The sequence below is a fragment of the Gorilla gorilla genome, chromosome 12 (genome assembly GCF_029281585.2).
Source record: "Gorilla gorilla gorilla isolate KB3781 chromosome 12, NHGRI_mGorGor1-v2.1_pri, whole genome shotgun sequence".
Taxonomy (NCBI): Eukaryota; Metazoa; Chordata; class Mammalia; order Primates; family Hominidae; genus Gorilla; species Gorilla gorilla.
The window spans coordinates 106,598,404-106,624,190 of record NC_073236.2 but is presented as its reverse complement, the minus strand read 5'-3'; the positions used below and the strand labels follow the sequence as shown (position 1 = coordinate 106,624,190).

The 25,787-nt window shown below is 39.6% G+C and overlaps 1 protein-coding gene across 17 annotated transcripts in view; it reads left to right on the top strand.

Moving 5' to 3' along the window:
* The window catches only part of LTBP1 (latent transforming growth factor beta binding protein 1), a 452,790-nt gene that overhangs the window by 339,382 nt on the left and 87,621 nt on the right, over positions 1–25,787 (top strand). For all 17 annotated transcript variants that reach the window (XM_004029082.4, XM_004029083.5, XM_063695966.1 and 14 more), the window contains 4 exons: positions 7,168–7,290; positions 14,472–14,594; positions 15,543–15,665; positions 23,451–23,573. In XM_004029082.4, the coding sequence (XP_004029131.3) occupies positions 7,168–7,290; positions 14,472–14,594; positions 15,543–15,665; positions 23,451–23,573 (492 nt within the window). The remainder of the gene's footprint in view (positions 1–7,167; positions 7,291–14,471; positions 14,595–15,542; positions 15,666–23,450; positions 23,574–25,787) is intronic.

Here is a 25,787-nt window from a genome sequence, read left to right as displayed (position 1 = left end):
AATGTTCAGGCATCTATAATAATGCTGCTATTTCCATTCCTGTACTTTATTGTCTCTGCTCACCTTCACAAGGCAGAATATGCCACCTATTGGATATATGCAGCTAGCCTTTTGGGAGTTGTCTTGCTTTGTAGTTCAGTTTGTGATAGAACCTGAGACCCGGTAACACAAAATTCTGAGATTTTGTCAGTGTCATCTTTCTTTTTTAACCCCTGATTAAGTTGAGAATGACTTTCTGACTCCCATTTAAACTCTGTGAATGTAGGTCTTGGGTATTTGAAGAATTTAGTATCATTCAATCTACTTGACAACTGATTAGCTACAGTCTTAACCAAGACCTGGCACAGAGAACTTGAAGAATAAACTTGGACAGAAAACATGGAGAACTCATTGTTCTAGAAGTTCTTTTCACACTAGGATTTATTTTCAGATTTGAAGATTCAGTGTTAACTTTCATGGCTTATATGAATATTCATAGACTAATCCAAAATTGAAGACTTGGTACAGCAGGTATTTGTTTTATAGAAGATTGCAACTGAGTACAACATGTACCTTTTTCATATTTTATGTGCAAACATTAGCCTTATCCCTAAATTATTATATGCTAAAGGATGCTTCTAATCAATCACTAAGCTATTTATTGAGCTGTTGTCTGTGTATCTATATGCCAGAGAAGATTGGCAATTATAAAAACACCCACCCAAATGTCCAACAATGATAGACTGGATTAAGAAAACGTGGCATATATACACCGTGGAATACTATGCAGCCATAAAAAATGATGAGTTAATGTCCTTTGTAGGGACAGGGATGAAGCTGGAAACCATCATTCTCAGCAAACTATCGCAAGGACAAAAAACCAAACACTGCATGTTCTCACTCATAGGTGGGAATTGAACAATGAGAACACAGACACAGGAAGGGGAACATCACACACCAGGACCTGTTGTGGGGTGGGGGGAGGGGGAAGGGATAGCATTAGGAGATATACCTAATGTTAAATGAAGAGTTAATGGGTGCAGCACACCAACATGGCACATGTATACATATGTAACAAACCTGCACATTGTGCACATGTACCCTAAAACTTAAAGTATAATAAAAATAAAATAAAAACAACAACAACAACAACAACTTTTGAAAGCAGGCAGCATGGTTTGTGGGAACATTAATTATTATAACAAAATCCTTCTCATTATATAGTTTATGAAGGTTTTGACATGATGGCATCATTTGATCCTCACAGTAGTCATCTCTGTAGTACAAGTGTGGAAATAGGTTCCCAAACAAGCGAATGGGCTAACTAAAGGTTATAGGTAATAAATATCAGAACTAGGATGTGACCTCTGATCTTTTATCTCTAAATCCAGTGTTTTGTTCTGTACAGTGTCTCATGTACCCTTCGTGTACACGTAAGAAAACTAAAGAACAAAACAATATAATGAAGACAATAAGGAAAATAAAAGAGCATAGAAAGGAGAAAGCCACATGGGCTGGAATCATCCCTTGCAAGCAGCAGTAACAATGGCTTGGGGATTCTAGAGTTTGAGACAGCAAGTCTGCACCATATGTAGTGGCAGTTGAGTTTTGCTGAAAGATAAAATGCTCCTTTGGAAAGGTGAGGTAGGAAGCCAATAATTTGGTGGGATTAGTGATTGGATTTTTCTGAGATCATCCTTGGCTCTTTATGTAGGATGTGCATAGCATTCATTGGTTCTTCTCCAGTTCTGCAAAGCCGTGATGATTCTTTGAGGATTATGTAACAAATGTTTGTCAGCAGCTCTGCTGCTACTACCACATATTTTAACTTCATCAGAATTGACAGAGGGGGTGTGAGATTCTGAGGATCTACTATACCTCAAATGCAGTTGAGGTGGTTTCATCACACTGGCTGGACCAACATCTGTCTCTCGTTTTGCCGTGCTTGCTTTTCTGCCAAATATGTTCTTCCATCTTCTTTAGTATAAAAGATTATGTGTGAAGAATAGTTGAGGAATCGCTGGAGTAATGACACATTTGGGGTAGGGGGTAATCCTGTGTTTTCATGTAGCTGTAGTGCTAGAATAAGATGCTTTATCACTATCTCAAGTGTTACTCACTCCCTGAAGCCTGTATTGGTGATTAAGGAACAAATTGAGTTTGGATAGCCTTAGAGAAATAATTGGCTATGTTGACATACTCATCTCATTGAAAGTACAGGAAGTAACACAGGTAAATTACTGCTCCGGGACAAATTCTAGCCAACCCCAAGCAGCTGCTACATGAAATGTAAGTGAGCACAGGCTGGGGAGAACATGACTGGGTGACATCAGCCACTGAATACCCTCTGTACGTGGTGGGTTATGCCCACCAGGGAGGGGCTTGAGACAGTCTGGTATGTTCCCAGGATATTAGGAAGGGAAATTTTAAATTTTAAAAGGTTCTTCACCCATATGAATTACACCCCAAGGCAATGAGACAATGAGCCAGGTGGGATTACTGGCCAGCTGGGAGTCATCTCTGTGAAATTGTGGAGAATTGACAGTTACCAGAGGATACGGAGAGAGTAATGTTCTCATTTCCCCGCAAAAAGAAAAGAAGGTGGAGGCCAGTTGCGGTGGCTCACGCCTGTAATCTCAGCACTTTGGGAGGCCGAGGCGGGCAGATCACAAGGTCAGGAGATCGAGACCATCCTGGCTAACACAGTGAAACCCCGTCTCTATTAAAAATACAAAAGATTAGCCGGGTGTGCTGGCGGGCACCTGTACTCCCAGCTACTCAGGAGGCTGAGGCAGGAGAATCGCTTGAACCCAGGAAGCAGAAGTTGCAGTGAGCCGAGATCGCACCACTGCACTCCAGCCTGGGTGACAGAGTGAGACTCTGTCTCAAAAAAAAAAAAAAAGAAAAAAGAAAAGAAGGTGGAGTCTGGGAATTACTGACCACTGAGCTTCATGCTAATCTTGACAAAGAACTGTAGAATGCATGATTCAAATGATGAGATGAAACATTTTTAAAAGGAAGTGATGATTATAAGAACCAGTCAGGATTCGTTAAGGATAAATCATGCTAGACTGTCCTGACTGCCTTTCCTGATACAGTGATTAGATGAGTAGACCAGGAAATCCTGTGGGCATGGCACATCTAGTTTTCAACAATGTACTTGTTAGAGTCTCTCTGGGCACTGTAGATGAGAAGGATCAATTTGGATTGCGTGATAGGATAGTAAGATGGATGCATACGTCTTTGAACTATCTGCCTACCAAGTCTGACCTGATACCTCGGCAAGTTTCTTACCCTGGGAGGTTTAATTAATTCATTGAGTGGCAAATGCCAAATTGTTATGTCTCAAAAGCCCATTGGTAAATTATTTGAGATTTAGAATCCATTTTTCTTTTCTTTCTTTTTTTATTTTTTAAAGTGTCAAGGTCTTGTCCAGGCTGGAGTACAGCAGCATGATCACAGCTCACTGCAGTCTCTAACTCCTGGGCTCCAGTGATTCTCCTGCCTCAGCCTCCCAAGTAGCTGGGACTACAGGCACGCACCACCACACTCAGCTAATTTAAAAAAAATTTTTGTGTGTGCAGACAGGGGCTTGCTGTGGTGGCCAGACTGGTCTCAAACTCTTGTCCTCAAGCAGTCCTCCCACCTCAGCCTCCTGAGTTTCTAGGATTATAGACAAGAGCCACCACACCTGGCTAGAACCAATTTTTTTATCAACACTGTTTTTTATTATATTTCCTAACAGATAAAACGCAAAGGCCTGTTGAACTCATTATGTATATGCACTGGAAGAATTTGGGTATTATGAATATTCTGTAAGACCATATCTTAGAGTAAGACAAATTTTGAGCTCTACCGTGAAAACCAGAGGCATAATCATCTCCCTCTGCTTCAGGGAAAAGGCAACCATGGGGTGGATGGTGGGGTGGGTAGGCACCACCTGCTTCCTTCATAACCCATTTTGTGTTGCTGTAACAGAACACCTTGAGACTAGGTCATTTATGAAGAAGAGAGGTTTATTTATTTAGCTCATGGTTCTGGAGACTGGCAAATTCAAGATCAGATGGCCACTTCTGGTGAGAGCCTTGTGCTGTGTCTTAATATGCTGGAGAAGTGGCAGGTGAAGCAAGTGCATGCAAAGAGAGCAAAACACAGAGGCAACCTCACTTTATAACAGTCCACTCTCTTGGGAACAATTTCATTCCCACAAGAACTAACCCAGTCTCGAGAGAAAGACATTCATCTATCTTAATGAACTAATCACCTCTTAAAAGCACGACTTCCCTATGCTGCCACCTTGACAACCAAGCCTCAACATGAGTTTTAGCAGGGACAAACCATTCTCAAAGCATAGCACTTCTTATGGCATTGATGGGAGATCTTCCCAAGGGTTGGAAGCTAGGACTCTGGGGGCCAAGCCTTCTGCTATCATTACCACCCAGGGCCCCACAAGTTTGTGTCCTTGACTAAACTGAAGAACACTGAAAGTCATTGAAGGTTTTTAAAGTAGAGGAGCCAACACCATTTATCAGATTTGTATTTTAGAAAAAAGTTTATTCTGTCTGCAAGCTGGATAATGGATTAGAGAAGCCAAGTCTTAGAAAAACAAATTAAAAGACTGTGGCAGTAACTCGGGTGAGAAAGAATGAAAGTAGGTGATTTGAGAGATATTTGAAAGGCAGATTGGTATGCCTGGGCAATAACAATGTGAGGAAAGAGGGAGAGTAAAAATAAGGACTCAGGTTTCTGACTTGGGCATTTGAGTAGATAATGGTATTAGATATTGGTATGAAAAACAACATAAAGAAAAGACAGAGGAGGGGTCAGTTTTGGCCATAAAGACTCAGAGGTACCTGGGGGACATCAAGGAGATGTCCAGTAGACTTACCAGCTGGATGCATGCTTCTACAGTTTAGGAGAGAAATCTGGGCCAACGATACAATGCTGAATTAATTTTACACCATTTGCATCCACCAAGTGTTTTTACGTGTGGTTGCTCTCTGGAGACCTTCCTTCTTTGTAGAGATTCTTTGGTGATATTTTACTGTCTTGCTATTTTCTCAGGAGCATAGTCTCATTAAGGCAATGTACTTTCAGTTCAAACTGTTCTATCTACGGTGATTGGCTTGACAGAATTCTGGTTCCATGCAATTATGTCTATAATAAGTAAAGAAAGAATAAACACATCAGGCTACCCTAGATATTTCAAGGCATTCTGCTTCATCATTAATCATGAGTAGCCTAGAAAAATAGAAGTTTTATAAGTATCTCCTAAATGGTAATCTGCAGTGTCTGTTAATTTACTTTACCTAGAGAAAGTATGGTCTTAGAAATTGATTTTGCTGTTAGATTCTACAGCCTTATAAATCACTTTCCCTGGTGCATGAATAATTAAAGAGAGCAATCCATACATTTCTGAGCTTGTTAACATTTTTGAAACAAAACCAGATACTAAACATGACATTTTCCTGTTGCTGTCTGGAATTTCTATGCCTGGTGTCTAGGCTCATTCCCATTATTTACTTTGGCTCCAATGCTTGGCTTCTTCTTTCAAGTTGTTTGCCTTCAGTGTTTACAGAAGTGGATTCCCACAACCAAGGAAAGGGTGGTTAATGAGTCAGTCTGGAAGTGCTATTTTTGTTGTCGTGGACTAGAGTCAGTTCACCATAATTAGTGATATTTTGTGAAAGCAACGCAGAGCACCTAGGCGGTGCCATTTCCTTGGCTCTTCTCAGTATGCGCAGGGAACACACCCGTGTGCACACTCACAGATATGTGTTTGCCACATTTTAGTACAACTCCGTTTCTGCATTCCACTGTAAGAAAGAATACAGTCTTAATACAATGCAAATGCATGCAATCTAGACTCTGCATTTGTATTGTCAGTGTGCTGGTGACTGCCTTAAGAGGGTAGAAAGCTTTGCTGCTTTCGTGGTGTAGTGAGCATTGAAAAGTGAAACAGATGCTGTCATGTGTCTTTTCCTCCTTGTTTGCCTGGCTTAGGCTTAAGATGCTTTGATTATGTTATAGACCCCTATAAGATTAAGCCTAATTGTGTTATTGTATGTGTAGTTTTAGCATTTTGTGATTTAAGTTTTTCCTCTTTAAGTTTTTGCTTATTGATACCTCACTAGTGTCTGTCACTGCGACATACAGTGGACCTACCCAGGGCCATTCAAATGGAGCACGGAACTTACATGTTTATTTATTTTTGAAAAATAGTAATATGTAGTAGGAACTTAATATTTTTTAATGAAGTAAATTTTAGATGATTATTTTCAATATAAATGCTGTGTTAGCAAATAATAAAAACAAACATCAATTCATACATTCTCTCTTTCTTTAACTGTTTCTATCGCTAGATTTAACTTTGCCTGTGACAGAAACTTACAGTCAGGTTAAAAGGATAGGCTTGGGTTCAAATCTCAGAACCACCATTTTCTATGTGGCGTTGGGCTGGTTATTGAACTTCTCTAAGCTTCAGTTCCTTCCTCCATAAAATGGTTGGCCCATAAGGATTTTGTTCGGATTAAATGAGATGATGTATGTAAAGCTTTTAATGCCCACATGTAGCAAGTGCTTGATAAAGATTAGGTGCTATTATTATTATCTACCTCTTCAGCCTGTGCCCTACCTTCAAACTGCCCAGTAGGCTTGTTTGTCCCTTAGATTACTTGGTTTTTATCATATGGATTCACTGCCATTTTAGAGCTTTTTATTGGACTCTTTTTCACCTTTCTGTTAAAACTTCTCTGTGATTTCTCTGGGTCATGAGTCATATCTTTTGCTTTTGTGAACTCTCCCATCCTATTGAATTCATCAGTTTCCAAAATAGACCTCAACCCATCTTTGGTTCTTTGGAAAATTCTTTCTTGTAGAGATGTTGCACTAAATCTCCCGTCTCTTCCTTCCTCCCCCCTACAACAAGCTATCTTTACTTCTTGAATTTATTCATAGAGCATATTTGGTTCCAAGTTACTTTCAGAAGGTAAGTTAAAGTATAGAACCATCATCCATTTAGCTCACGACAAGCTGCTTTTTCTACTTTGGGCTAATTTAAAAGTTTATCTTTAAGAATCTGCCTGGTCTTCTGAAGGTCTACTGTTTCCATTTCTAACCAAATTTAACTTTATCCATGTTTTCTTTTTCTTCTTTTTTTGTTCTTTCCATTACGCAACATTCTTCAAGATGTGGACGAGTGCCTGGAACCAAACGTCTGCACAAATGGTGATTGTTCCAACCTTGAAGGCTCCTACATGTGTTCATGCCACAAAGGCTATACCCGGACTCCGGACCACAAGCACTGTAAAGGTAAATGCTGTGATCAAGTTTCCCATTTTTATTTAAACTTCATTTAAATATAGATTAGAGCAATTAGCCTTAGAAAAGGGAACCCTGCTACCTGTGTTTATTTTGACCGAACGACTTAGAGCACATATTGGTTGGCTTGGCTGAAAGTGGCTCCTTGCTGTGGTTAAATACAGAGCATATCTATTTACATAAAGGGAAACAATGTATTTTTAGAGAGTGTCTGTGAGCCGCAGATCTGTTCATCTAAATTTTTTTTCTCATTATAAAAGCAATACACACAGTTGCACAACTCTGTGAATATATTAAAAACCATTGAACTGTACATTTTAAATAGAATTGTATAGCATGTGAATTATTTCTGAATAAAATTGATATTAAAGAAACCAATATACACTCATTTTAGAAAATTTAGCAAATAGAGAAAAAAGAAAAGTAACAATCTTACATAATGTCATTAATGAATATTCATATTTCATGGATAGTGTATATAAAGATGTTGTTCTATGTAGAATTTTATATCTTGCTTTTTGCCATTTAATAGTGTACCTACCATAAGTGTTTTACATTCCATTCGTAACTTTTTTTCAAACGTTATTTTTCGAGGCTGCACAATATTCTAGTATATTCCTATATCACAGTTTTCTTGCTCTTCTTTAGGTATTGAACAAACAAAAAATTTTCAGCTTCTCATTAGTGAACAAAACTGGTACAGGCCTTTTTTTTTTTTTTTTTTTTTTTTTTTTTTGAGCTGAAGTCTCACTGTGTTGCCCAGACTAGAGTGCAGTGGCATGATCTTGGCTCATTGCAACCTCCACCCTCCAAGTTCAAGTGATTCTCCTGCCTCAGCCTCCCGAGTAGCTGGGATTACAGGCGCACGCCACCACGCCCGACTAATTTTTGTTTGTTTGTTTCTTTGTTTTGGGTGTTTTTTTGAGATGGAGTCTTGCTCTCTCCCCCAGGCTGGAGTGCTGTGGCGTGATCTCGACTCACTGCAACCCCTGCCTCCTGGGTTCTAGCGATTCTCCTGCCTCAGCCTCCTGAGTAGCTGGGATTACAGGTGCCTCCCACCATGCCCAGCTAATTTTTGTATTTTTAGTAGAGACAGGGTTTCACCATGTTGGGTAGGCTGGTCTTGAATGCCTGACCTCGGGTGATCTGCCCACCTTGGCCTCCCAAATTGCTGAGATTACAGGCGTGAGCCACCACACCTGGCTAGGTCTCTTTTAAAAATAAACTTTTGTCTGAACTTTAGAATTATTTCCTTATTCATAAAAGTGGAATTATTGGGTAAATTTTTTTTGTTTGTTTTTTTTGGAGACAGAGTCTCGCTCTGTCACCCAGGCTAGAGTGCAGTAGTACGATCTTGGCTCACTGCAACCTCCGCCTCCCAGGTTCAAGCGATTCTCCTGCCTCAGCCTCCTGAGTAGCTGGGACTACAGGCACCCGCCATCATGCCCAGTTAATTTTTGTATTTTTAGTAGAGATGAGGTTTCACCATATTGGTCAGGCTGGTCTCGAACTCCTGACCTTTTGATCCACCCGCCTCAGCCTCCCAAAGTGCTGGGATTACAGGCATGAGCCACCACGCCTGGCAAAAATGTTCTGAATTTTTTTACTATTTGGTTTTTTTTTTAATTGGCATGTAATAATTGTCCATATTGTACATATTTATGGGGCACACAGTGATGTTTTGATACATATATTGTATCATGGTCTTTTTACTATTTTTACAGGAGAACATTCTCATTTCAAATATATATTTATTTTAATTCTAAAAAGGTTTAATTTTTTTTATATGTTCATTCCCTTTAGCGATTCTCTGAACACTTCTAATTTTTAAACATTTATTTTATATACTTAACATTTATATTTGTTTTTAAAATTTCTGTTAATATCATTTCTCATTTATCAGGCTTTTTATTTGTTTAATCAATGTATACGAACTCTTTATATATGTAATACATATATAAACGTATGTGCATGTGGCCGGACACAGCACTTTGGGAGGCCCAAGGCAGATGGATCACCTGAAGTCAGGAGTTCGAGACCAACTTGGCCAACATAGTGAAACCCTGTCTGTACTAAAAATGCAAAAATTAGCCGGGCTTGGTGGCATGCGCATGTAATCCCAGCTACTTAGGAGGCTGAGACACAAGAATCACTTGAACCTGAGAAGCAGAGGTTGCAGTGAACTGAGATCGTGCCACTGCACACCAGCCTGAGTGACAGAGCAAGACTCAAAATAGAGTCTCAGTGATAATAATAATAATAATAATAATAAATATGTGTACATTACGTATACATTTTTGGTGGTACACTGTTGTAATTTCTCCAAGGCTTCCCTAATTTTTCTTTTTTATGATTTTTAAAAAACTTTTTCTTATGGCCAAATCTGTGGATTTTTTTCTTTTCTGCTTACTTTTACATCTAAAAGTATGTTCTAGCAAAGGGTAAAAGAGGAAATAAGTAAAAATTTTCTTCTTAAGTGTCTTGATGTAAGTGAAGGATCTAGGGTGATAATTAATTTCTCACTATGGTAGGCAAGTAGTAAATGAATACCCTGGTATCCTGTAAGAATTGAGGCCTCTTCCACTGGCAGTAGGGAACATGCAGGCATCTGGATTTGATGCCTTGCTCCCATAATACAACAGAGCAACAGTGGATCTTGGCCACTCCTAGTGGAACATCCAACGTGGGCACAACGTGGGCACACCTCCATTTCTCCTGGTCCCTTCTCTTTTGGCTCACATCCACAGTTTCCTACTGATTCCTTAAGCCAGGCATCTCCTCAGACCAAATTAAATATGAGAAGCATCTGAAAGGTATTATTTCTTCCCACATACACTGGATCAATGGTGGATGAGGATCTCAAGCCTTAGGAGTCATGGTTAATCTTTGATTGCTATATCTAGTTTATTTTCATATCCTGCCATTTTATCTTCTTTCATCCTAATCTGCCTAATTTTTTTCATCTGCTTGTTCATAAAAACTCTTGTAATCTGTCCTCCTCTTTCATAGTCCAAACTTACTTGTCACAGTTGCATTCTTCAGCTAGCATTCTCTGACCTATCCAAATCAATGTCACAACTGCCCTGTGAAGAATCTTCACAGGGCAGTACTTGGACCCAAGTACTTGTTCAAAATTATCCTGCCTTTCATATTCATCTTCTTCCTCACTGCTTACCTGATGTGGCTCTTCCAGTGGTTCATGGTATGACCTTGGGTGAATAATCTCAGGTTTCCAGACATTGTGTCATCCCTAAAGTTAGGGGATCAGACTCTCTAATGGGATGCTCAAAGTAGAACATGTTGAATGAATGGCTCATTACCACTGTCTTGCTCTTGGCTGTTGCCATCCCAGGTGAGCCTGGGAAAGATTGGTTGGGGAGACAAGACAACTAACAGCAATCTAATATCCAAGATTATAATATATATATAATGTCTAAAGTCTAGTATTTAGTTTTTTTTTTTTTTTTTAAAGGCAGCATATCGGATGCTAGTCCTGATGCGTAGAAGCTGTGTGAGCTTGGATAAGTTACGGTATCTTACTTCACTAAGCCTTACTTTTCTCATCTGCAAATAAAAGGGAACAATAATGGTACCTGCTAGAGTTGATATGAGGATTGCAGGAAATAATACAGGGACAGAGATCATGTAGAGAGAATGAGTTAATGCAGGGGCAGAGCATGACATGGTGGTGGTGGTGTTTGCTAAATTGGAGGCATAAACAAAGTTTCGTTAAAGCCAAGAAGTGTGTGGCTAACTCTGCTTGTGTGCGTCTGGGAAAGCTTCACAAAGGTATTGCTATTTGAACTTAGTCTTGAAGTATTGAATACAAAGGGGAGTAAAACTTGGCAGGCAGAGGAAACAGCATATGCCAAAGTTTAGAGGTGAGAAAGGGCTATTACTTCCACTTGGCATTTAACCTTGACCTCTACTCTGATTCTAGTGGCGTCTTCCCATTACAGCCTGGGATGCATTAACTCATTCTTCCCACATGATCTCTGTCCCTGTATTATTTCATGCAATCCTCATATCAGCTCTAGTAGGAAGCATTATTGTTCCCTTTTTTTTGCAGATGAGAAAGCTCACACAGCTTCTACACGTCAGAGCTAGGATCTAATATACTGCTTTATTTATTTATTTTATTTATTTATTTATTTATTTATTTATTTATTTATTGAGATGGAGTCTCGCTCTGTCGCCCAGGCTGGAGTGCAGTGGTGCGATCTCGGCTCACTGCAACCTCCGCCTCCCAGGTTCAAGTGATTCTTCTGCCTCAGCCTCCTGGGCAGCTGGGACTACAGGCACATGCCATCACACCTGGCTAATTTTTGTATTTTTAGTAGAGATGGGGTTTCACCATGTTAGCCAGGATGGTCTCCTGACCTTGTGATCCGCCTACCTCGGCTTCCCAAAGTGCTGGTATTACAAGCATCAGCCATTACGCCCGGCCCTGCCTTTTCAAAACAAAACAAAACAAAAACAAAAAACTAAACACTAGACTTTATTTGGATTTCACAAGTTTTTCCAGTCACGTCCTCTTTCTGTTCCAGGATCCAATCCAGGATACTACACTGAATTTAGTTGTCTTGTCTCCCCAATGAATCTTGCCCTAGTTTTCATGATCTTATCTGTCTTAAAGAGTATAGGCCAGAATCCTGTAGCTTTTCCCCACTCTGGATCCATCTGATGTTTTTCTCATGATTAAACTGGGGTCATGGGTTTTTGGGAAGAAGAACACAGAGGTGAAAGGCTCTGGTCCTCACATAATGTCAGGTGTACATTCACATGTCAGGGGGGGTGTGATATTCTTGGCACGAAAGAAGACATTTGTGCAGCATTCCTATTTTATTAGAAAGCTTTCTTTTGGCTCGGAAATGTTATCCCTCATTAGAAAAGAAAAATATTTTTATCCCTAGAATTAATCTATCTTTGTTCCCTTGGTCATTTTAAAGATCCAAAGATCACCTTGTTCAAGATAACTGTGTTGCCTCAAGTTATTCCAAGTGTATGTGTCATTACTTGTCATGAATTACTCCTGACATTCTTAGCAACATAAATGAGTCAGTTACGTAAGATGTCTGGCATAGCCTGACAGTCCTTGGAATGGAGGGTCTATCTCTGTTGCAGACATCTTCACATGGGAATGCTTAATTTGTTGTCTTCTATGAGAAAGTCAAAAAGATTCCAAAGCACTAAAAATGTTGTCAGATGTTGTGTGAGATCCAGCCAGCTACAAGAACTATTGTTGGTCTTCAGTTCGTGAACTGACATCTCAAGTATTTTATAGAATGTGCTAAAAGAAAATAGTGACATAGGCTGATCTTTGCTGGCAACCATTCCTAAAGCTAAGAGACTTAGAGTGTTTGAAAGGTATAAAATAATCTTTAAAATGAAAGTTACCTTGTTTAATTTCTCTACAGACAGACAATATTGGCAGCCAGGGATTATTTATAAATCAAAGAGACCAAGAACACAATTGGTAAAACAAAAGTTTTTAATCAACTAAAGTAATTGCTATGAAATATTAAATAAAATAAGAAACAAATTTTTGAACTCCAATTACATTAATACTTTGTGTGAGCTATTTCAGGAAACTATTTCAATATTTCAGTAGCAATTTCAACTATTTCAGGAAGGGATAACCTGATACCTTGCTTATATCTGGATACATTTTAAAAGTTAATGCCCCATTAGAGGTTAAGAAATGAAACTTTGCGGCCAGGTGTGGTGGCTAACGCCTGTAATCTTAGCACTTTGGGAGAACGAGGCAGGCGGATCATGAGGTCAAGAGATCAAGACCATCCTGGCCAACATGGTGAAACTCCCTCTCTACTAAAAATACAAAAATGAGCTGGGCGGGAGGCTGAGAGAGGAGAATCGCTTGAACCCGGGAGACGGAGGTTGCAGTGAGCCGAGATAGCACCACTGCACTCCAGCTTAGCAACAGAGCGAGACTCTGTCTCAAAAAAAAAAAAAAAAAAGTTTTGCTCAGGAGAAACAGGTAATTGTCAATAATACTTGAGTGAAAGGCCTATACAGTTAATTGCGTTTTCCTGGCAGACACTTTTAGATGCATTTTAAATAAGAAAATTTGAAGAAAACAACAGTCATACATTGATCTCTATAGGACATGGTTTTTAAAAAAACAAGTCCCCCTATTTTATTTATTACTCCCTTTAGATTAGGGCTCCTTTCTCCTCCTGTGAGTATAGGGCTAAAGTGTTTTATATCTATTCCCTTCGGTAATCTTCACAACAAACCTGTCATGTAGGTGATGAAGATCAGTTGTACCTACCATGTTTTAATAATCAAAAATTCTTATAAGTTGGCTAGCCATTCAGCAGAACATTCTGAGGCTGTATTTGCACTGACAAGGCAAGACAGAATTATCTGCTTAGGTCAGACCAATATAATGGCCAAACAAAAACATCTGGAAGACTCTACTCTTACCAGACGTGTTCAAGTTATTGATGAAGCCAGTCCTTTACTTCAGTTGTATAACTTCGTATACATGACATTTTCTAGGACACTTATTAAGAATTATCTTCTTTCTCAGTTAGTGGTTTTATCTTGTCAAAGCATGTTTAAAAATCCTCACTTACCACTTTCTCCTTTGGTATTCAGCAGTCATCATAATACTACCATTTCTCTTGGCTTTCCTTGTTACTTTGAAAATGAGCCAGAGTTCTTTATACAACTGTTTGGCCTTATAGTTCAACTTCTAGACAAAGTAGAATTATCTGTTTCCTTCCATAACTGCTTATGTTTTTGGTTTTGTTTTTCAAATTCCTAGTCGAGTTTTACTTCTGACTTCTTTCATGCAACTAAACAGGTCTACAAACTGTCTGAGCGACATTATATTGCATCAGGTTCTGCCTTCTGTTTGCAACTCTAAAATATTTCATGTTGTATTCCAAGACACTGATGGTGAGGAGTATGATTATTATAAGTAGCTTATTGATTTATTATCTATTTTTAGTTATTTCTATTCTATAGATCAGTATACTGAGGTTGATACAACAGCATGGGTGGAGTGATACACACTAAAGTGTGTAGTGCCAGACATAAGAAGTACTATTATTTTTGTTACACTAACACCAGAATGCATTGCAGGGAGCACTGCATTCTCCTGGGTAGTCTCTTTTTCAGAAAAATTGCCATTGTTGTGTTTGCAGATATTGATGAATGTCAGCAAGGGAATCTATGCGTAAACGGGCAGTGCAGAAATACCGAGGGCTCCTTCAGGTGCACCTGTGGACAGGGGTACCAGCTGTCGGCAGCTAAAGACCAGTGTGAAGGTAAGAGGGTAGTAACATGAACTACTGAAACTTCAGCTTAAAGCACCTGGTCTGAAAAAGGTACACTCAATCAAGTGAGTTTACCTTTTAAAAAGTACCCAGATAATTGCATTATAGTGCCAGAAAGCCAGGACTTAAACATAAGTTAGGAAAGTCAATAAAACGAGATTGAAGACAGTTAAATTTGAAAACCTATGGCATTAGCTATCAATGGCTAGGCATTAGTATTAAGAAGAAAAATTATTGCTCTCTCTGTAATTCTTTACTACAGAAGGTAATTTCCATTTAAACATGTAAATTAATTTAAAGGTTTTATATACTTGGATTTCAGCAATTAGAAAGTCATTATATCGGGCTGCTTTATGCTGTGGAATGTTAATAACCTTAATTTTTGTATTTAACGTTGAAAAATCTTGTCTTTTAAAAAAATCGCTAAAGAAGACTTCTCAATAAAACTGTAGTAATGTCCCCCTTAGAGATAAAGTTTGCAAAATATGTTCTGTTCCTACAGGTGATAGTGAGGATTCTGGATTTGCTAGGGTTGACCTTAGACTTTTTAAAGAAACATTTCATTGAATTTCACACAGAAATACTTCACTTCCCAATAAGTATGTGCTTCCTGAACTTGAAGATATTATGATCTCACCTGTGTCAACCACAAGTGTCCAGAGTTCTTGAGAGGAAACACCATTTCTTATTTAAGAACAGAATCCACACTGTATAAGGCCATTGTTTCATAAAGAAGCAATATCCACGTCTTCATGTATACTCTGAATATTTGAGAAGCAAAAAAGTCTCCTGAGATAGTATTACAAAAGCGACAATACATGATGGTCATTACTTGTATCAACATTGTCTTTCTAGAATTTACACTGATCCAATTGAGACTGATTGAAAATGTTTTTGAAGCACCACTTCTACAGTTTCTTTGTATTCTCTTGCTCATAGACATTGATGAATGCCAGCACCGTCATCTCTGTGCTCATGGGCAGTGCAGGAACACTGAGGGCTCTTTTCAATGTGTGTGTGACCAGGGTTACAGAGCATCTGGGCTTGGAGACCACTGTGAAGGTAAGAATTGCTCCTGATTTCAGAATCATAAAATGCCCAGATCGGAGGGAAATCTGGGCATCATCTCAGGCTTGATCTTTGAACCTCATCTCTTGATTTCATAGTGAAGACATTAGGTCCCTGCAAAGTGTCTTCCCCGGGGTCACACAAATAATTCAAAGAAGGGAGTAGAGTCCAGATTATCTTTGCACTGCTTGGAGCTGTCTTTTAGACTTGTGCCAGCCAAAGGCATAAAGGAATCAGTTTAACTTTACCAGCTATAGATGGTTTATCCTGGGTATGTAGTTCTGAACTGTAACACCTTATTTATGCAGAACCAACTTCTAAATGTTCCAAATAAGTAAATACAACTTAATTTTCCAGGTGATTAGAAGGTTTTTCAGAGCCAAACATGAATTCAGTTTTTGGCTTTTTGCATAAAATATTTCTGAAAGATATCCCACATGTCCAGTATCGTGCAGTCATCAACCACTTTCACTACTTGTTTGACTAAGAAGCTCTCTGCAGTGGTTGGGTGACTGAACCAGGCCTGCTTATGGAGCGGGGAATATCTTCTCCCAGTGGGCTTCTTTTTCACTTTTACCACCAGTCTGTCACTTGTGACCTTTCTTTGCGTTCATTGTCCACCTAAGTAACAAGCTTTTTCCCAGCCCACCTGAGGCTTCGCTGCATTTAGAGCCTGTCAGTTGTGAAACCAGAAATATGCATGTTGGCGGGGTTGTGTCTCCCATGCAGGGTCCAAGTTTTTGAAGGAGGGTCTAAACCCCACCTTTGAGAGAAGTGGATGAGCCTTTTGGTGAATGGTTTCATGACACACACATTTCAGCAGCCCCGGATCCTTTTTCACTACCAGTCCGGTTGATTGGGAAAGATCTGTTGTCATTTACAGCATCTACATTTCTGACCAGAGAACTTGGCACAAGCAGTCACAAGTGGCTGAGCCCCATATCCTCCCGCTGCTGGGAGTGTAAATGACCCAACCCTTGGGAAGGCAATTTTGGCAGCGTTTTAAAGGCCTTAAAGTGTCTACTGTTAATGAATCAGTAAATCAACTTCTAAGATTTTATCCTAAGGTGATCATGTTCCTCAAAGAGTTAGTAACACCAGTGAAAAGTTGTAATCAATATGCCTATTGAGGCCAGATGTGGTGGCTCATGCCTGTAGTTCCAGCACTTTGGGAGGCCGAGGCGGGCGGATCACCTGAGGTCAGGAGGTCGAGAACAGCCTGGCCAACATGCTGAAACCCCGTCTCTACTAAAAAAATACAAATATTAGCTGGGCGTGGTGGCGCCCAGCTAATATTTTTATACACACACACACACACACACACACATACATACACACAAACACACACACACACGCACACACACCCCTATTGAGAAATAGGTCAGATAAGTGATAATATAAGATATGACTATGTATGAAAAAGTTGTGTTTTAGGAACTCTCTAATATATGGGTAAATGATAATGATTCTAGATAGTGGCATCCCAAGGTGGGAGGTTTGGTGGTGTTGGAGGGAGACATTTATGGAAGAATCTATTCTAGAACTAAGTAACTGGTAAGGTATATTCTAGGGCAGTGGTCCCCAACTTTTTTGGCACACAGGGACCAGTGTCGTGGAAGCCAGTTTTTCCCTGGATGGGGTTGAGGGGTTGGTTTCAGGATGAAACTGTCCCACCTCAGATCATCAGGCATTAGTTAGAGTCTCTTTTTTTTTTTTTTTGAGACGGAGTCTCGCTCTGTCACCCAGGCTGAGGGCAGTGGCGCGATCTGAGCTCACTGCAAGCTTCGCCTCCCGGGTTCACACCATTCTCCTGCCTCAGCCTCCTGAGTAGCTGGGACTATAAGCGCCTGCCACCACGCCCGGCTAATTTTTTTGTATTTTTAGTAGAGACGAGGTTTCACCGTGTTAACCTGGATGGTCTTGATCTCCTGACCTTGTGATCCGCCCATCTCGGCCTCCCAAAGTGCTGGGATTACAGGCGTGAGCCACCGCGCCTGGCCTGCATTAGTTAGATTCTCATAAGGAGCATGCAACCTAGATCCCTCACATGCGCTGTTCACACGAGTGTTTGCCCTCCTATGAGAATCGAATCCAGCTGCTGATCTGTCAGGAGATGGAGCTCGGGCGGTAATGCTCGCTCCCTGCTGCTCACCTCCTGCAGTGCCGCCCGGTTCCTAACAGGCCACGGACCCGTACTGGTCCATGGCCCAGGGATTGAGGACCCCTGTGCTAGGGCACTAAAAATGTAAACTGACCATCAGCATCTCCTCTGTCCTGATTCCTGGCCAAGCCAAGAAGGAATTGCACCATTGATTAAGTCTTGGGTAACTGATGTTCATTGGAGGGCATGTTCCTCGCTTTGTCTCTTTTAATGTGTAAGCATTTTAACAGAAGTCTAAGGTTTTTATTCCAAAAACATCCATTGCATGAAAAGTCAAACAAAAGCTTTTAGCAAACTCGTTCTTCATTATTAATGTATATAAGGTATGATTATGTTCCGTAAGAAAGCTTCTTTTGGAATATATAATCAGGCCCTTTTAAAGTCAGGACTAGTTTCTCTAGTGTACTGGGTTATAAATAGGACTGGAGTCCATCCAACTAATTTAGAGCACCCTTTGAAACTATGTTAGCACCTCAGCCTGCTAATTCCCAACTAGCAATGTTTCCGACCCTCCCCAGTGATATTTAGCCATAATTAACTAAGCCGTGACTGTTCACATGCCTCTGACAGCTGTGCAAGGAAGAGCCATCTTTCTGGTTGGCTTTTATGTTTACATGTGTAATTTTCCCCTAATAGCTCTGGCAAAGACCTTGTTTTCTTATTTTCCTGTCATCCTGCTGGCCTCCTCGTAGAGTCAGAATCCCAAGTGTTGTGCCTGCTTCTGTGCGCTACTGACTCCAGCATGCTTGGTAGCTAGTCATTCTGTGATAATGAATGTGCCTCAATTGTCCTCATTCTTAGGGGTCTGGAGCATCTCAGCTTTCAAAGGCTCTGCCTGTGACTCGTTCCCTCCAAGCACAGTCTTTAATCTCGTGTCTACCTTAACCTTTCCCCAATCCCTCACTAAGGTTGCTCCCTACAGTCCTTTACAAAGCTGAGAAGATGACTCACTACTTACAGTGTCTTTCCCTTTCCCTCTGTGCCCTTTGCTCTTAGTCATTTATTTGTGGACAAAATTTTAAAAAGGTGGAAAGGTGGGATAGTATTTCTTTCTGGTATTTCTTTCCAAATCAGAGTCATTCATACATTCACTTATGTATTCGTTCAAATATTTATTTAGTGTGGAGCTTGTGCCAGACACTGTTCTAGGCATAGGGCAATAAACCAAACAGAAATTTCTTCCCTTTTGTAGCTTACATTGTAGTGTGGGAGATAATGAAAAAATACAATAAATGGCTGGGTGCAGTGGCTCACGCCTATAATCCCAGCACTTTGGGAGTTCCGAGGCAGGTGGATCACGAGGTCAGGAGATCGAGACCATCTTAGCCAACATGGTGAAACCTCGTCTCTACTAAAAATACACAAAAAAAAGAAAAATTATCTGGGCGTGGTGGCGTGTGCCTGTAGTCCCAGCTACTCAGGAGGCTGAGGCAGAAAAATCACTCGAACCCAGGAGGCAGAGGTTGCAATGAGCCGAGATCACGCCATTGCACTCCAGCCTGGGCAACAGAGCAAGACTGTCTCAAAATATATATATATATGATAAATAAGTAAACTATATAGTTTGTTAAATGGCAATAAGTTTTACAGAGAAAATAGAGTGGGGTATATGGGGAGTGTTGAGGAAGGGTGGTGATTTTAAATAAAGAGGCAAGTAGAGGCCTCGCTGGGATGATAACACTTAATCATTTATGGGTAGAGCATTCAGTTCAAGGGAATAGCAGGTGCGGATGCCCAAGGAACTAGCTGTGTGGAGACCTGAGGGGCACCACGTGAGCACTTTCCACTTTCGATGCCCAAGATGAATATTTGAAGGAAGATATCTGAAAGGCAATTGTATCTGTGCACTTGGAATTTAGGGGTGAGTTCTAGGCCATGAAATTGATTGGGAATGAGTATAGCTAGAAGAGAGATAAATCCCGGGTCCTCCAACATTCAGAAGTGAGGAAATGGGTAAGAACCAGCAAAGGAGATTGAGGAAAAAGTGGCAAGTGAAGAAGGAGAAAACCCAGAATCCAAGAGAAGAAAGTGTTTCAAGGAGGAGGGAGTGATGGATTGTGTCAAATGTTATTGCTAGGTAACAGAAGATCCAAAAGTTAACCATGGGATTTTTAGCAAGCTGGAAGTAGTTGGTGACCTCAGCAAGCTCAGTCTTGGTAGAAAGATGACAGTGATTCACTGTTCCTGCCCTTAAAACCTGTTACTCTACTTCTAGGAAAAATATATATTTTCGCGCTACCCCAGGTGGTGGTACGAAATAGTACCATGTTGTGTTCTCTTAATGTTCAACCTTTTTATTGCTTTGAAGACAGATAAAGGCCTTGCAAAAAAAAAATTTAAACTAAACCTAACCCTAACATATGCTCAGCTTTCTAATGTGTATAATTATTTATAAACACTTAAAATAATGCTCTTTTCCCTCACATTCATTATTTGTCTTAGATTTTGGAAAATAAATGAGAATCAAATTGCTTTAAAGTAGCATGAACAGAGCCGGGCATGGTGGCTCACGCCTGTAATCCCAGCACTTTGGGAGGCCAAGGCGGGTGAATCACTTGAGGTCAGGAGTTCGAGACCAGCCTGGCTAACATGGTAAAACCCCATCTCTACTAAAAATACAAAAATTAGCCGGCCATGGTGGCAGGCGCCTGTAATCCCAGCTACTGGGGAGGCTGAGGCAGGAGAATTGCTTGAACCTGGGAGGCAATAGTTGCAGTGAGTCAAGATCACGCCACTGTACTCCGGCCTGGGTGATAGAGCAAAACTCAGTCTCAAAAAAAACAAAAAACAAAAACCAGCATGAACAGAGCAACATGCTTCCATTATGCTGAGGCAGACATCTAGGTTATGAAGTGTTTTTTCTTGTAGAAATTCATATTCCCAGGATTCTCTTATGATCTTTTTTATTTAATGTCACTGATCAAATATGCTTCTCCTCGCTTCATTATCTCCATTTCCTACAAAGCAAAGAAAGAAAGGTTAATGGAAAAACTGATTGTCAGTCGGGTGCAGTGGCTCACACCTGTAATCCCAGCACTGTGGGAGGCCAAGGCGGGCGGATCACAAGGTCAAGGGATCGAGACCGTCTTGGCCAACATGGTGAAACCCCGTCTCTACTAAAAATACAAAAATCAGTTGGGCGTGGTGGTGGGCGCCTGTAGTCCCAGCTACTTGGGAGGCTGAGGCAGGAGAATTGCTTGAACCCGGGAGGCGGAGGTTGCAGTGAGCCGAGATACACCGCTGCACTCCAGCCTGGCAACAGAGCGAGACTCCATCTCAAAAACAAAACAAAACAAAACTGATTGTCTACTTTACACCCATTAAAATAGTTGTAGAGCTGTCAGAGTAAATGTGGAACAATCGGAGTTCTCATACGTTTCCTGTGGGAATGTAATTGCTACAGCCACTTTAGATAACAGTTGTTCAAAACTTAAATATAACCTAATTCCATGACCCATGCATCCTTTTCCTGGGTATTTACTCAAAAAAGGTAAAATCATATGTTCACACAAAGACTTATGATTTTAGAAATATTTATAGAAACCTTATTCACAATGGCCCAAATGGAAACAACCCAAAATGCTTATCAAAAGGTGAATGAGTAAACAAATTATGGTGCATTCATCCAATGGAATTCTACCCAGCAATAAAGACCAGAGAACTACTGATACACACAGCAACTTGGGTGAATCTCAAAACTATTATGCCGAGAGGAAGAAGCCCCAAAGCACAAAAGGAGTGAGAGGGAGTGTGTTGGGGATGGAAATGCCTGTTCCTTGACTGGGATGGTGGTCACAAGGATGTGTATACATTTGTCAAAACTCATTGAGCTGACTCTTAAGTAGATCAATTTATTTTATGTACATTATACTTCAGTAAAGCTAGAAAAACACATTAAAGAAAAAGTTGAGAACCTGCCTTAGTTGAGACAAATTCACATCACCTATGTTTCATGTTTTAGGGTCAGTACCCGGAAGCATTTTAATTCTGGGTGAACAGTCATTAAAATAACGTGGTTTTATTTGATAGAAAGAAGTGATAAGGCACTCTCTTATTTCTCTTTTGTTTGCCCTGTGAATAGCACAGGAGCCTGTTAATTGGTTGATTGGATTCTAGGACAAAAATGAAATTTGGTATCACCGTACTTGAACCAGACAGCCGGGCGTATTAGACAGATGGCAACAGTCTCCATATTCACTTCTTCCTGGAATCTCTCATATTTTGGCAGCAATTACAATTATTTGCAAGAAATGCCATAAAATGCCAAATTCTGAGAAAACAAAGAAGGTTTTGTTTCTTAGCTTTCTTCGTTGCTAATAACTTAAATCCTCACATTCACAACAGAAGAGGGCTCATGGAGTACATTAGGAATAATGAGCTTTGACTAGGGGTAAACATGGTAATCAGCAGCCCTTGAGAAAGATCTGCTCACATTCATGCGGTGAAGGGAGGCCATTAATTGTCTTTCATTCTCACAGTCAAAACTCGTTATTGGTTAAGTATACCACTTTTAGTTGCACGTTTGCTATGAATTTTTTTAAACATTTTTAAATATTTTTTAAAATCCAGGCTACCTCAAACCTGTTTGTTACAGCTGCTGAATAAGTGACTTAAACTAGGTTTTTGATCTTGCTGTTCTCCTGTTCAAAAGTCCCTCTTCTTCCGACTCCCCCATATTCTACCCTACTGTGAAATTTACTATAAGTAAATTTACAGATATGCTTCTGTTACACAAAAGTTTTATTTTAAACTTTATGATATTCTTTGTCTAAATGCATATGACCCCTAAAGTTGATGCTACTACTTTGTCAGATAATTATATTTTGTGACAATTCTTATGTTACATTGGTTTGGACTTATAAAACAATGTAATATTTTATGTTTAATAATACAATATCATTTGTTTATTTTATTATTAATAATACAATATAGTTTGTTTCTTTGAACAAACATTTCTCTTGGGGACAAAGACCATGCTGAAAACTTTTAAATTTTTTTCTATAATGCATAATACAGAAGCTTGTATAAATAGATCAAGTGTTGCTCAAGATATACTTAATAAATATTTTTGAAATATTTTAAGTCTTTATCATCACCAACAATATAATCAAGTAAATTATTATTTGCTACAGAACTTTGACTTTTCCTCTTCCGTTTAATTTCATTTGATGTGTTCCATTTCTTGGCCAGGTGTGGTGGCTCATGTCTGTAATCTCAACACTTTGGGAGGCTGAGGGGGGCAGATCAGTTGAGGTCCGGAGTTGAAGACCAGGCTGGCCAACATGGTGAAACCCCATCTCCGCTAAAAATACAAAAATTAGTTGGGCGTGGTGGTGGGCGCCTATAATCCCAACTACTCGGGAGGCTGAGGCATGAGAATCACTTGAACCTGGGAGGCAGAGGTTGCAGTGAGCCAAGATAGCGCCACTGTACTCCAGCATGGGTGACAGCAAGACTCCGTCTCAAAAAAAAAAAAAAAAAAATTAAAAAGTTGTCCTGTATTTAAAATTATGTATTATAAATGATGTAAAATAGTGTACCTTTACATGTAAGAGAAATGTCTAATTTTCCGATATGTGATTTAGTTAGTCTTTAAAAATTTTTAAATTGGTTTTTAGATATCAACGAATGCTTGGAGGACAAGAGTGTTTGCCAGAGAGGAGACTGCATTAATACTGCAGGGTCCTATGATTGTACTTGTCCGGATGGATTTCAGCTAGATGACAATAAAACATGTCAAGGTATTTCTTGCTCTTTTTTCCCCAGTCATTATTTACGTAATTCTTCAATTCTGCCATGTTTCCAGATGATAGTCTGTGGTTTTGCCATGTGATTTATATGTAAATAATCTATGTCAATTTTTGATATTAAAATAGCTGTCTTGGGTCCACATCAAGTGCAGGAAGGTGTTGCTTTGTCCAGCATAGTGTCAACTGAAACTCACATGAGTAAGAGCCGTGTCCTCACTGCGTGCTTCCATGCTGAGGTCACCTGTACTTTACTGTTTATTCCATGCTGTAACCTTGCTACTGGGTTCTAAATTATCTTTATAGCATCTTTTATGGGCATATTTTATTTTGTCTCATAGGTAGTATTTATCTGTCCTTTTCTGACTCTATTTTTATCCAGTGCCCGCCATTGCTTTTTTTTTTTTTTTTTTTTTTTTTGAGACAGAGTCTCACTCTTGTCACCCAGGTTGGAGTGCAGTGGTATGATCTCGGCTCACTGCAACCTCCACCTCCCAGGTTCAAGCAATTCTCCTGCCTCAGCTTCCTGAGTAGCTGGGGTTACAGGTACCTGCCACCACACCCGGCAAATTTTTGTGTTTTTATTGGAGACGGGGTTTCACCACCTTGGCCAGGCTGGTGTTGAACTCCTGACCTCGTGATCCCCCCCGCTTTGGCCTCCAAAAGTGCTGGGATTACAGGCATGAGCCACTGCACCTGGCTCACCATTGCTTTTTCTCTTCCTAAAAAGCCTCACTAATAATTTGGTCAAAATCATGAAGAAGAGGATATTATATTTTTTCAATGTGCTGTCATGTTTAATCTTCCAAACTGTACAGTGCATGAAGGGTACTAATGAAAACACAGCAACACAACACAGGTACTAATAATAACAATCACAGCAGCTGTAACTGAGCTTCTTCATTGTGCTGAGTACTGTGGGTATCTTGGTATCTCTTCGAATTCTTACAGCACCTTCAGAGGTAGCTTTTCTTGTATTCATTTTGTGCATGGGTAACTGAGGCTCCGAGAAGTTAGTGAGTATGCTGCTCTCTAATGAGTGGTAAAGTTGAGATTTGAACCCAGGGTCTTTTCCCACTACTCTTCCCTACATTGCCATACCAATTATTGTTACATTTATAGCCCAAAGAAAGAAGAAAGTGAAATTAAGTGATTTCTCTCACAAGGTAGCCCATTGAGTCATTTCAACACTATAGCTAAAAAAATTAAATTCTCTAGATTCTGTATCCCAACATTTTTAGCTATACCTGACTTGCCCCACAAGCTTTCCTCTATTTACTAGTGTTAGTAAACCCATGTTTATATTTTCCATGGAAAATTCACACTTATTTTACCTTTATATCTGTTTATTTCTGATACCCAATAAATGTTATTTTTTTCTTATTGTTTATCTACCGTTATGGAACTGTGTAGTGTATCCCAAAGCACAAATAAATAAAAAAAATTGTTGGAGTTACTTTTTACCCACTATTACTGAATATGTATGATTTTTTAAAAATTCTGGATTGCCGTAAATTATATCTCATCTCACATGTCCCAAATAACAGTCTTCTTGTAGGAGAAGATGGTATCTACTCTCTAAGATAGTGGCACTGGAATTATATATCTATATTACCAGTCACACCCAGCCATGTGTCAGAGATATGAAAAACACGGACCTTTGCCACAAGGTTTTTAAAAATTAATTCCTTTACTGATCCCAAGATTTAAATATACACCTTCCTGCACTTGATGTGTACCCAAGACAGATATTTTTAAAATCCCAAGATTTAAATATACCATGTACCTCATTTGAGATCATGTATTTATTTGCCATCCTCATGCAATAAGGTGAAATTCAATTTTTTCCAATGCAGAAATTAAATGTGCTTGGATTTAATGCAAAAGAGAAGGAATATTTGAATTATAAATATATGTGAGAATATTTCCACTTTGGGACTATTACCTTTTAACAAAATGAATCTTGATTTATATAAAAATACCAAGAGATGGAAAAAAAAAAAAAAAAAAAAGGAAACCAAACCCTGAATCTTGTTTTTATTATAGGCTTTTTGGCTTAAAAGTATATTTTCTTTTCTAATTCTTCTCGTCACAATTTGTTTTGGCCAAATACAGGCAAAACCAAATCTTAATAAAAATGGACCAAGATTTCATATTGCATAAATTTAACTTCTAGAGTTCAGTCACACGGAACTAATTTAGTTATCT